General features: G+C 44.7%; 1 protein-coding gene across 2 annotated transcripts in view; it reads left to right on the top strand.

The window, feature by feature from the left end:
• mc5ra (melanocortin 5a receptor) overlaps positions 1-9446 on the top strand; it is a 29920-nt gene extending 20474 nt beyond the window's left edge. For both annotated transcript variants that reach the window (XM_057355345.1, XM_057355346.1), the window contains one exon: positions 7356-9446. In XM_057355345.1, the coding sequence (XP_057211328.1) occupies positions 7356-8404 (1049 nt within the window). In that variant the 3' untranslated portion in view covers positions 8405-9446. The remainder of the gene's footprint in view (positions 1-7355) is intronic.
• The last annotated feature ends 4312 nt before the right edge of the window (positions 9447-13758 follow it).

Genomic DNA, 13758 nt, shown 5'->3' with positions numbered 1-13758 from the left:
GGGGGGTTACCACGTCTGGAGCACTAGGTCCGGTTAGAGCTATGTGGGAGATAACTCAACTGTTCCCCGGCCTAAGGGGGCAGGGCTGCTCTGCCCAGCCTGTCCCCTGGAAGGGTGCTTAGTGATGGATGGAATGCCTGTTCTTTACCCAGTGGGGGAAAGAGGGGAGGCGTAATAGCCGCTGATCCCCCTAAGGAAGGGGGAAGGGCTTTCGCAGGCATACGCCCTACCAGCTGCCGGTCCCACACCTTGCCAGGATGCGGGCTGACACTGGTTCCGCGCGTAGGTATTAGAACCTCACAGAGTTGTTGGGCATAGCCCAACCCGCAGCTCTGCAGATGTCTGCCAGAGAGGCGCCCTGAGCCAGTGCCCATGAGGGGGGTGCCTCACTCCCAACGGGCAGGGGCGAAATGAGATCGGTATGCCCTAATGAGGGCATCCACGATCCAGTGCGCCAGCCTCTGTTTGGAGACAGCCCTCCCTTCTGCTGACCTCCGAAACAGACAAAGAGCTGCTCAGAGCTTCTGGGCTCTGCGTGCGATCCAAGTAGAGGCGCCGTGCGCGTACTGGACACAACACGGATAGGTTGGGTCTTCCTCCCCGGTGGGGAGCGCCTGCAGGTTCACCACCTGGTCTCTCGGGAGAGTGGTGGGAACTTTGGGCACTTTGCAGATCCCCTACCCTCTTGGAGGTGAGCGCCATGCGGAAAGCCGTCTTTATCAAGACTGAGAAAGAGCGGCAACCTGGAGAGGCTCGAAGGGGGCGGGGCGTCTTGAGGCCCGCCACCTAGGTCGCAAGAGGGTACGGGGCGCGGATAAGGTGGTCACCCTCTCACGCCCCTTAGGAACCTAATGACCAGGTCGTGCTGTCCCAGAGGCTACCCAGCACTTGGGTCATGATGAGCGGCCATAGCGGCTACATACATTCCCAGTGTGGAGGGGGAGAGGTTACTCCCCAGTCTCTCTTGAGGAAGGGACAGCTCATACCCGCCCGAGCAACTCCGCGGGTCTTCTCGCCGAGAAGAGGTGCCACCTATGGGCGTACAGCCGCCCAGTGGCCGAAGCCCTAGCCTGAGTGACGTCCCAACCAGACCGGGGGTGGGTCACTCAGGATCTCCTCGTCCCGTCCAGACATGGAGACCAGGTTTTGCCTGGGATGCCATAACGTGCCCCTTCCCCTGGGGAAGCAGTCTGCCAGGGGGAGCGGCCAGGGGGGAGTTGTTGTCAGAGCCTTAGCTCCAAGAACCAAGTCCTGGTTAGGCCAAAAGGGGCGTAACTAGTACCACTTGATGCTCCTCTTCCCTGACCTTGCACAGGACCTGTGCACTGAGGCTCACTGGGGGGAAGCGTACTTCCGCTTGTCCCGCGGCCAGCTGTGCGCAAGGGCATCCATGCCAAGGGTTGCCTCGGACAGGGAGTACCAAAGCGGACAATGGGTGGAGTCCGGGGAGGCAACAGGACCACCTGTGCCTGGCCGAACCTCTCCCAAATGAGCCGGCTGTGCGGGGATGGAGTCGCCACTCTCCGCGGGGCGTCGACTGACGAGAGAGCGCATCGGCTGTCTGGTTCATGATGCCTGGGATGTGTGTGGCTCGCAGGGAACTGATCACCTGCTGACTGCAGAAGAGGAGGCGCCGGGCGAGTCATGTTAGTTGCCGTGAGCGAATCCAATGATATATGCCACAGCAGCTGTGCTGTACGACCGGACCAGCACGTGCTTGCCCTGCACGAGAGGTAGTAGCCTCCTCAATGCAAGTAGCACAACCAACAACTCTAGGCAGTTGAAATGCCAACGCAGGCGGGGGCCCGTCCACCGCCCCGACACTGCTTGCCCGTTGCACACGGCACCCCAATCCTGCAGGGAGGCATCCCAAAGGGGACCCCTGTCCGCAAGAAGGTCATGGAGACCAGGGGGTTACGGTGTGTCGGCAGAAAAGCGTGATGACCATACACCTGCTGCCGGTGTGCCGCTCTCCAAGGAACTTGACTCTGTAGCCAGTGTTGGAGCGGTCGTATGTGCATCGACCCGAGGGGGACCACCCCCGCCGAGGACGCCATGTATCCCAGGAGCCTCTGAAATTGTTTCAGAGGGACCGCTGACTGTCTGAGAGCTTCAGGCAGGCACTGATCGGGCGCGCTAGTCAGTCGCACTGCCTCTGGGAGGCCGCGTGGGTGAGGCTTCCTCGTCGCGGGTCTTGCGTCCCCCGCGGGGGGTGAGCGGGGCCGCTCATGAGGACAGAGTCGAGTTCCAAACCGAGAAAGAGGACGCTCTGCACTGGGGAGAGCTTACTCTTCTCAGTTGACCTGTAGCCCCACCGATCTAGTTGCCGGAGCACCAGGTCCCTGTATGTACACAACAGATCTCGAGAGTGCGCCAAACTGAGCCAGTCGTCGAGATAGTTTAGTACCCGCACACCTCCTTCCCTAAGGGGAAGGAGGGCGGCTTCCACGACCTTCGTAAAGAATCGTGGAGACAGGGACAGACCGAAGGGGAGGACCCTGTACTGATATGCCCGTCCCTCGAACGCGAACCGCGAGGACTGCTTCTTTACGGTTGAGAACCCTCCGGGGGAGGCCGCGTGCGGGTCTCGTGCCCCCCGACGGGCGGGGGGTGAGCGGGGCTGTTGCGGCTCGACAGTAACACCAACCAGCCCCCCCTTTGCGAGACAGGTGTGTCGAGAAAGCGTACCTTCTCAGCGCTACTCATCTGCGCAAGGATCGGCCAGAGGAGTTTCTCATGGACCACAAGTGTGGACATCGTCCGACCCAGGGCCCACGTGGTCACCCTGGTCGCCCATAGAGCGAGGTCGGTGGCTGCGCGGAGTTCCTGCATACACGCTGGGTCGGTCTTACCCTCGTGGAGCTCTCTCAATGCCCTGGCCTGGCAGGAGCCATAGCGTGGAGAGAGGAGGCAGCTTGGTCCGCCGCAATGTAAGCTCTCGACACCAGAGATGCCGAGACCCCACATGCTTTGGACGGGAGTCTAGGTCGAGCCCCCCCCAGGTGGCCGCCTCCTACGGGCACGAGCACCGCGGCAGCATACTCCACCTGGGGGACAACGACGTATCCTCCAGCTGTCTCAACCTCGAGGGAAGAGAGGGTGACGGAACTTTGCTTGACGTGAAACATGCCGGAAAGGGGCGTTCCAGGTCTTACTAAGTTCCTCATGCACTTCCGGTAAACACGGCACTGGGGGCAGGCGCGGCTTGGAGCTGCGCTCAAACCCGAGGCGCCATGTAGCCAGCCGCGAGTGCCGGGAAAGGCAGTGCGGGCACTGCAACCCAACACTCACGGCGGCCCGGGAAAGCATGGCTGACATTTAGACGTCCGCTTCTTCCTGGGCTCGACCCCCCGAGGGAGGGAGCCCGAGGAATCGTCGGAGTCGGATGGCAGTACGTCAGCCCCTGATGCTGCAAGAGACATCTCATCATCACGCATCGTGTCCGAATACGTGATTGAGGAATAAGACGGCGGACCGTCTCCTGGGGAACGGTCAGACGAGCGAGACGAGGTGTGAACGGTCCGTGAGCCAGTGGCTGGCGGATTATCGCTCACAGTAATCCTCATATCACCCTCGCTGCTTGCCGTAGCGGACAGCAGGGCTGTAGTCCTGCCGCCATGGAACGGGGAGCAAACGAGGTGGTGGCTGAGTCCCGTGGGCACATAGCCACCCGTGACGCAATGTCTGAATCATCACCGCCCGCAGTGCGGGCAGGACGTATCCACAACGTCTGCCCCAGCGTACTGGAAGCAGGCATCGTGTCCGTCCCCCTCCTCGATGAGTGTGTTGCACCCATGAGAACAGCGGGACATGCCATGCTGGAGAAATTTGCTCTTTTAGAAAGGAAATTTGCTCGAACACCTCCGGAACTGCCGAGACGCCCAGGGGAGAGTCACTGCAGGAAGGCACCGTCCGCTGTCCACGTCGTAGATTCCAGCAGAAAAATGATCACCAAAGATCGTAGAGAAGCTCATCAGATGCTTAGGCTCTGAAGAACAAAAGGTGAATGAATGAGCACGCCGGCTTCCCTCTTATACCCGGACATCCGGGGAGGAGCCCGGCATGCAAATTTCATTCGCCAATTTTCATTGGCCTTTTCTAAATACTCAGAAGATGATAGGTTCTCAAGACAAACCCCATTCTGTCGGTTCGACACAACGTCGAGAGACTGAAAGAAAGGGAAAATTAATTCCCTTATTTCACAGTTACTTTGTGTCTACTCAAAATGTTGCAAATGCCGTTTGTAATTGTATGATTTAAAAAAATCCTTCATATGAATTAAAGCGACTAAAAATGCCTTAAAGGCTTCCCATTATTTACAATAACTACATTTTAGGTTTTTCGTTTTTTTCCAAGTTTTATTACACGTAATTCTTAGCATTTGGGCTTAATGGCTACAGTTGGGATTAAGGGGTTTGAGGGTTAGGAGGAGGGTGTTTTTTTGCTGATCCAGAACGTCTTACTTGGTTTGAAAAGAACCCATGTAACACCACTCCTGATTTCACTTCCTGGCTGCCAGTTGCCGCCCGCAACAAGTTTAAATCTGTGACACTGGCCTTCAGAACGATTTAACAGCTCAGAAGATTTCGAAATTGTTTACTGACAATCTTCAATAATCTTTTAACAGCAGGTCAGTATACAGGATCAGAGCATTTTGAAAATGGCGTTTAATCGATATTAATCAGAATTTCCTGCATGCTTCACTTCTTATCTAGCCGGTTTCATTCATCAACATGCTAAATTGAATCTTTGCAGTTTTGGTTCCCCAGTTGTGGTTCATCTATACCATCTAGGCTATACGATGGTTGGATTACTTGTATTACTGTTTTATTACTCTATATTTTATTATAAATATACCAATCGGACCTATCAAAAATGTATTTTCTTGTAAATTCATACAAATTTATTCCAGTAATAAATGTGTTGTCTTTGTTTAGTTTATTCTCGGATAATGTAAGAAGTGTTAACAGTACCTGTGCAGAAGTCATCATGACTATACTGTGGTTGTCTGTGTTTACCAGGGTGTTGCTAAGGTGTTGTGTGTAGGCTTTAACATGTTGATTTGTGGTGGCTAAGGTGTTCTGCGTGGTTGCTAGTCAAAAGAGTCTATCTATGATATTCTGGTTTAGATAGGGTCAAGCGCAGTGTTCTTGTATGTAATTAAAACATATAACAGACATTTTTGCTCTTATATAATGTGATTTCCTTTTTTCCGTTGGACATCCAAATAATGTCAAAGTGTTTCGTGAGGCATTTACGGAATGGGATTGACATCAGTTATTGATGTAGTTACAAATCTTTGTCAAAATGGCCAGATTAACTCTGTGTAGTGGGCACATTTGCATTTATTAGCAGGTGTTTTAAGGTAACGCTAACAGCAGTCATTTGTGTGTGACTAGACTCAAAGCTGCCACAGAAAATGTTCTGTTCATCACTGCTTTGATGTCAAATGGATTAAATGAATTAACCGGATTATGGACTGAATAAGTGAAACCAAACTCTTATGCAGCTGCAGGCACAGAATTCAACTTTTAATTGATAAAGTCAATAAACCAAATTAATTCATATATATTTGGCATGAAACTGAACTCTAAAGTGGCTTTGTACATTGAACATGAACTCTGCCTCCGGCCCATACTGACTACATGACTTCAGTGGTACAAAAGACATAACACCGTAGTAAGTGCTTGTAGTTTTTAATATTATTTAAACATCATCCACCAAGTGAAAATCAGCAATTCAGTCACACACTTCTCAACAAGCTGCATCGTTTGAGATCACCAGGTTCCTGTAATTCAACTTGAATTGCGTTAGCAGCCAGAAAGTCACGACTCACGAGTTTGATCTCCAGGCAACACATATACTGATGAAACGCATGGCTTGAATGCACTGTAAATCACTTTGGCTAAAGGCATCTGTAAAATGTAAAGGAACGAATGCAAACTTTGCGAAATAGGTTACATATAAAATAGTTTGTTTATTACTCCGAGATAGTGGTTTGTTCAAATCTTAAATCAATAACAGCAATTATAACAATCCTACGTTCTATTGAAAACTAAATGTTTATAGCTTTAATAGTTTCTGAGGCTCACGTATACTTACTGTACACTGTAAGGGCACTCTGTGGTCTGATATTATCATCTGGTGCTGTAAGAAGTCATTTGAGATGCACAGGCACCTAACACAACATAGTTGATCATTTATGTGGTTTGACTTTGACCCTTGGACCTCATTCTGATCACCTGGTTTGTCCAAAACTGTGGTTTATGAATGTGTGGGGTGCTTACTTTTATTCTGCAGGAAATGTGCAAAACCTTAGCATTTGGTTGTTCTTTCAGTGACTCATATACTGTGTGTTTATCAGCAGACAGTAGACCACACACATGCGCACAGCAGAAATAACTCAAACCCCCCTGACACACATGTTCAAATAAAAGGTCCTTTATTTGGAGACCTGAGCTCAAAAGTAGCTGTAATAAACATGCCCATTTCACAAGAAAAGTAATGGCGAACAATGGGCTTGTTTCAGCTCTGTACTGGCCATCTGTCACGAAACGGATGATCATATGAAATGCTTCTGAGACTGTTTAAAGAGCGTCAACCTTGGGGCAGGATCATATTCTTTTTACTTATAATGGGCTGTGTGAAATAAAAGAGAGATAATGAATTATCGGAAAACAAGAATTCATTAGACATCATCTGAAGTCTTATGATCAAACGCTTGTCCAGCGACTCCAGATGATCCAGAAACATTTCATATATGTTGTACTTACTAAATTAGTATATTTAATATTCATCTAGGCAAAATAATAATAGTCCTATTTTTTTACTGATGTCAGACTAAATATTCACAGTAGTGCTGCTTGCTAAAACTTATACAATGTTTTTTTTATGTTTGATGAGAAATTTCCACATCACCATTTTCAACTAAAAACAAAACCTTTTGATTTATTTGGCTATTCATTTACATTACAACAGTGTTTTGGCTGACCTCAAAAATACTGTTATTGTCTTTCTGTATACTACAAAAACACAGATTTATGAAAACTGTGATGTCATGTGCATGTGTATCATGTGTTCAGTTTTTGCACGGTTACTTTTTGGCTGTTTTGCACAGATGTACGAGATTTTCTTTAGTACATTGTGGATGTGTAAACTTTGCGAAGTAACTTCCAAATAATTTCTAATTTAAAAAGCATGTGGCTTGTTACAGGTATGCCATTCATTTTCTATGGCAAATAATAAAATCCAATAAACGTACCAACCATATCTAGAAACCAAAACATCATACATTTTGGAAAATATAGTGTCCTATTTGTTCTTAGTTTTAATCTCATCCATTTTGTTTTGCACAGGGTCAAGATGCCCTACCCACCAACTCAGTGACCTCAAGAAGTGTCAACAACATTCCCATTCAACATCCAACATGAACACCTCAGAGATCACCACCCCGTCCCTCTGGGCCTTTTCGATCAACTCCAGCTCCGTCCTCTACCCACTCAACACTACAGAGACCAAGCCGAAAGCATGCGAGCAACTCAACATTGCCACCGAGGTGTTCCTCATCCTCGGCATCGTCAGTCTTCTGGAGAACATCTTGGTCATATGCGCCATTGTGAAAAACAAGAACTTGCACTCGCCCATGTACTTCTTCGTCTGCAGCTTGGCTGTGGCCGACATGCTGGTGAGCGTCTCCAACGCCTGGGAAACCATCGTCATCTACTTGCTCAACAACCAACAGCTGGTGGTTGAAGACCATTTCATCAGACAGATGGACAATGTCTTTGACTCCATGATCTGCATCTCGGTGGTGGCGTCTATGTGCAGCCTTCTAGCTATAGCCGTAGATCGCTACATCACGATTTTCTACGCTTTGCGATACCACAACATCATGACGGTGCGACGAGCTGCCCTTATCATCGGAGGCATCTGGACCTTCTGCACAGGCTGCGGCATCGTCTTCATAATCTACTCCGACAACACGTCTGTCATCGTGTGTTTGATCTCCATGTTCTTTATCATGTTAGCGCTCATGGCTTCTCTTTACAGCCACATGTTCATGTTGGCCCGCTCTCACGTCAAGCGCATCGCCGCTCTGCCGGGCTACAACTCCATTCACCAGCGGGCCAGCATGAAGGCAGCAGTCACCCTAACCATTCTCCTGGGTATCTTCATCGTCTGCTGGGCTCCATTCTTTCTCCACCTCATCCTCATGATCTCGTGTCCCCGGAACCTCTACTGCACGTGCTTCATGTCTCATTTCAACATGTACCTCATCCTCATCATGTGCAACTCCGTCATCGACCCGCTCATTTACGCTTTTAGAAGCCAGGAGATGCGGAAAACCCTCAAGGAAATTATCTGCTGCTACAGCCTGAGGAACGTCTTTGAAATGTCCAGGTAACATCGAACCAGGAATGAAATCAGAGATGGATGGACAAAAGAACTACAAAAGTCATTTCATAAAAGACGAATGCCCCCCAGCCTGGCTGATCTAGATTGAAAATATTCTTTTTACATTTGAAGACACAAAATTTAAACTCTCCAATTGAAAAGGACGCAAGTAAGAATTCACCATATCTAACAAGACAACAGTGTATATGAAGGTTATATTTAGCAGTCGTAATATTGTTGGTGAATTAAGAATGCTCGAGGACTTTAAAACCACATAATCATTGACTGACAATATCATTATTTCATTCTTTCCAGCGACACCGTTTATAGTACAAATAAGTGATTCATGTCAAATTAAACAGCTTGTTTACAAGAGATCACAACTCTGAAGTGGCATGATGTCTATGGACAGAAATTCTATTTAAAATTGAAATTTAATTTTTTAATAACAGCCCTCTCTTGTGTTAAAACACCATAATACATAAACACAGTGTCATCTAGACCGAACACAGAGAACAGTGTGCATGAATAATAAGGACAGACCAACTGTTACTAAATTACTGTCATACTCTTTGTGGTATGTTTTCAAGACCCCAGGGAAAGATATCGAAGAATTGTGGGTAGCAAAACGACCAGTATCCCAGGATCTTGAAAGACAAAATGGCTTTTGAGAAAAAAATGTTCGTATATACTTGTATAATGTGTATATTTACATGTAGAAAAATGCTATACTTAAAGATCGCGTATCACAGGCAGTTTCTGCCAATCTCATATTAATCTTGAGTGCCTATACAGTAGTATTGCATACGTCGTATCTTCGAAGAGTATTTAGTTTGAACAAATTTATAAAAAAGAGATACAGCTGAACGATTAATTCCGGAAAAACACGAGCTGCTAGAGGTGGGACTAGTGGGACTAGTAGTGGAGAGGAACTACAGCACGAGCAAGCAACACATCATCACATTAATCCCTTCGTGTTTTGTACATTATGCACGTACACGCTGATTGCCAACAAAACACAGACGTATGACTTAGTTTGACTTACCGTGTGCAGTTCATGTCCGGCATCTTTTAGCACTGGGACCGTGCCATCTATCAGTTTCAAACGATCTCCAAATCCAGCGTTACATCCACCGTTTATTACATCCATCACTGAAATGCCAGGAACAAACAGACACACCTAAACTTCACCATCGCAATAGTAACAAGCAGGAGTAACGCTGCATCGCAAGGCAGCCCATCTTGACACAGCGCAGATAATCATGATGGTAAGTGGGTCTCGCTCGTCGGTTGGCTCGTGGGCGGGCTCTTTCTTTCACCGCCCAGAGCCATTGAGAGAGAGAGTCGCGTCAACTTCGTTGACTCCAATGGAACAGTTTTTCACAGCAATGGAGGCTCTCAATAGTTCCCGGAACTTACTAGTAATGCATGGAGCTGCGAACAAACAGACCAACTGAGGTACACTTCTAACCTATTTAAATACGAAAGTCATTTAATGAATAAAAAAATGAAAGAAATAAAGCATTTAAAGAGAAAACATAACTTCCTGGAACTATCTGAAGACTCCATGAATCACGTGACGCTCCAGCGTTTTGGACTTCCGTTGACAGAACTCTCTCTCTCAATGGCTCTGGCCTTGCCGTGGTTTTCCGGGAGAATGGCCAATGAAAGGAATAGGATCCCTTTGACGACACAGGGATCCAGAATTTAAAAAAAACTTTCCGAAACAAGTTGGAGTGCTGGGGGAGTGCATCAAGTACAGAAATACTACGCAAGTATTTAACAAGTATGTTAAGCATGAGAAGCCGGCACGTTTAACAGTGTAAAGAAGTCCGAATGCATGCCATAGCATGATACCCGATCCTTAAATATTTATGCTTTTTTTATTTAGTTTCTGGAATGACACAAAATACTTTTGCTCAAGAGACAGAAATTAAAGCTGTGGTTCTGCCTAAGTATGCCTTGCAACAAAATCAAAACAAACAGTTATTAGTATAGTGCTAATGAAACGTCACTATTGCAAGCTTTTTAAATTGTCTATGTTGATGGTTTGTATGGTACTGCTGAGTGTAAAACTGGGAAAGTGTGCAGTTATTGTTGTTTTGATGTACAGTATTTACCACTAAGCCTTCAAGCATAATTTGATCATTGCATAAAAAGAGCAGTGGGTCTCATTCACTAAAAATTACATACAGAATTCACCAAGTAGGAGATCCTTGTTGGTCCTGGAACAGCATTACAACCAACCAACCAACCATCCAACCAATCATCAGATGTTTAAAACGCCTATCATTGTCCATCTTTCTAAGGTCTCTGATTTTAGTGCGAGTTAGTTTTATCCTTCATTTAGAAAAACACGGTACGCGCATCAACTTGAAATGGGTGCTCAAGCAAAAACGAATCAAATGAAGAATATATACAACGTTGGCACACCAAAGCTCCAAAAATCTCCAAAAATCTTTTAATCAACTTTCACAAAACGTGTGACATTTTGCGTTTTGTGTGCTCCTTGAATGGCTGACCCCTGATGAAGAGCATGTCTGCTCGAAACGTCACAGGCTTTATGAAAGTCGATTAAAAGATGTTTCGAGATTTTTGGAGCTTTGGTGTGCCGACTTTGTATATATTCTTCATTTGATTAGTTGGAACTTATCAATCAATGAAAATAAAAGTGGAAACATCAGCATATGGGTTATATACTGTATATGTGTACAGTATATATATGTACAGTGTGTCTACAATAATAAAACTACATCCGACTCCCCATAAACCGTCTTATCCAGCAAAAAAGGTGCATTAATCGTTTATATTGTGTAAACTAGTATTCAGATATAATATACCAGAATTTACTGTAATAAGCTAGTCAATTTTTATATCCTGTATACACTCTTGTGTAAGACTGACATCTCAATTGTTTTGTTTACAATAATTGCTAAGACTGTAAATATATAAGCTTCAGCAACTATCAAGTCAGTATGACCCATCAACTTCATTTTATATCTTGTTCACTTCTCTCAGGTTCAGTTCAGTTGCCAAACTTTTCCATCAACTCAAACCCATAATAACCTTCTTACTCGATGGGCTCATGATGGTAATAACGGAATGTGCCTTCGACATGTTTTGTGCTATCAAAATGACCTGGAGGTTGTCTGATCTCGCCTCTCATTCACTCAGCGGAACATCAACTGCTCAGGTGCTCAGCTTTGTTTGCTCTCAGTAAAGAATCAATCTCTCTGTAAATGCCTGTAAACAAAGAAAAGAGCTTAAAAGCCCCATTCCTTACAAGATAATTAGCTCTTCAGCACTTTTATATACAAAATATACAATTATAAGTACAGTATTTCTGTATACTGAACATCTCAGCTTGTTAAGCCCATTCTGCCAAATATAAGACAATAACAAATGCAGTCTTGAAGGCTTGTTTTCACCCCTGTTCTCAAAGTATTGACAGTTTGACTTCAAGATTTGAGTCAACTGCAGCACACTGCACTGTGAAAACTATGTAACTGTGTAATTGTTCAATTTGCTTGCATGTACAGTATAATTAAACATGTGTAACCAAAGTGTATTACTGTGGATGTACCTTTCTATTTGGTATAACAAATGTAAATAGGCTTACAGTATATCAAGTGATCATGGTTTCAACAATCAAGTTTTGGGGTAAATTACGTCTTTATGATAAACTGCTCTGGGGTTGTAACAGATGAACTTGGTGGCCAAAATAATAAACAAAATTCTTCCAATATTGAAAACATTTATAAATGCTCAAAAGATTTCATGACATTTGGAGAAAGTGTTACATTATGAACATTTGATTACAGTAATAGAGTAATATTATTACACTATTATTAAACTACATGCAGTTATGAGTACAAACTAGAATAATTTACAAAAAAAATAAAAGGGCTTACTTATAATTACATAAAATGTCTTTATTATAGCATATGATATTGAATTTGTTGTTGTTTTTAGATGGTGGGGTTGACTTGATGGGTAGATGCACATGCGCAAATGTGGTTCAATTCAGGTTTGTTAAATATGGATTTCATGGGCTTTTGTTCATACTACAAACAACTAAGCACCAAAAATTGTCGAAAAACATCTGATAGTTGCCTGAATATAACCCAATAGTTAAGTAAATCATATTGTTCAACAACAAAAGTGTTTATTAAATTAGTCTTAATGAAGTTGATGTTCTCCAATTTACAATAAAGTTTGTAAAGAAATAGTAATAGAAAAAGAGTAGTTTCCATGAATCTGAAGTTTTTGTAGTTTGTTGGTTATGTACTTCTGTGACAGAGCAGCTGTATGACTTGAGACTGTAAGGGTCATTTTGAAAAGCAGTCGCAGGGCTCTAATAGAAAATTTTCTCCAAGTATCATAGAGTTCCTGTGCTTCAAATATAGTGAGGTCAGTGCTAATCACATTTTAGGGCATAAAAATTAGTTTGTAAAAACATATTCTCATCACTATAATGACAGACGTGTACAATCCACTGTTCATGAGTATGTATGCCTGTGATAAAAGGGCTTCATATTCTATATCTATACAGAAAGGCAGCTCTCGGTTGTTCCATTAGGGGGTTGACACCCTTTCTGCCATGGCAATAAAGCCACGATATAAATTAAATATCACAAACATCCTATTCTTTCATTATGAAATCAACACACAAATAATGAATCCTGCACAAATGAAATCAGGCCTTATTGATCAACCATTTTCATTTCAGGCTTCGAGAGGTATTAAAGTGAGCCAGTTTCTGCTTTTAATCTTTTTTCACTTCAGCCTCAACTTCTAGGAATTATCCAGCTGGAACATTTTGAGGAACTCAATGCTTCAGTCTACTGATTCTTCTCTAAACAGAGCTTCAGAGTCTCAGAGCTCTATTACTGAAATTGCGCATTGCAGTCAATTTGTCATCATGCATTACCTTCCATGGTTTGCGTTATACCGTAGACATTTCCTACAGACAACTTTCTTTGTATGATAATAAAAGATGATTACATTTTTACAGAAATCCAACTTCTGTGGTTTCGAGGAAAGATCTCCTGAGAGCACAATCATGAGTTAAGTCAACATAATAAAACGAGTCAGTAGCAGCCTTGTCTTTTCTCTGTACCGTTCGAGTTTAGTGGCTTCTCCCCGTGGACTTTTCCTTTGATCCTTGCAGTGTTCGAGCCATCATCGCTTCCGCAGAACAGTATGCTTGTGGGCATAAAGCTTTCCAATGTCCTGAAATATGAAGTGATAGCAGCCTGAAGCATGTGATCCTATTGATCATACATTGCTGCCAGCAATGTCAACATTATTTATGTGAGGTGAATGCTCATACGCTAATGTAATAAAGCAACAAAGCAAATGTCA

This window comes from Triplophysa rosa, linkage group LG16 (genome assembly GCF_024868665.1).
Source record: "Triplophysa rosa linkage group LG16, Trosa_1v2, whole genome shotgun sequence".
NCBI classification, from domain to species: domain Eukaryota; kingdom Metazoa; phylum Chordata; class Actinopteri; order Cypriniformes; family Nemacheilidae; genus Triplophysa; species Triplophysa rosa.
This window is presented reverse-complemented; position numbering and strand designations above follow the sequence as displayed.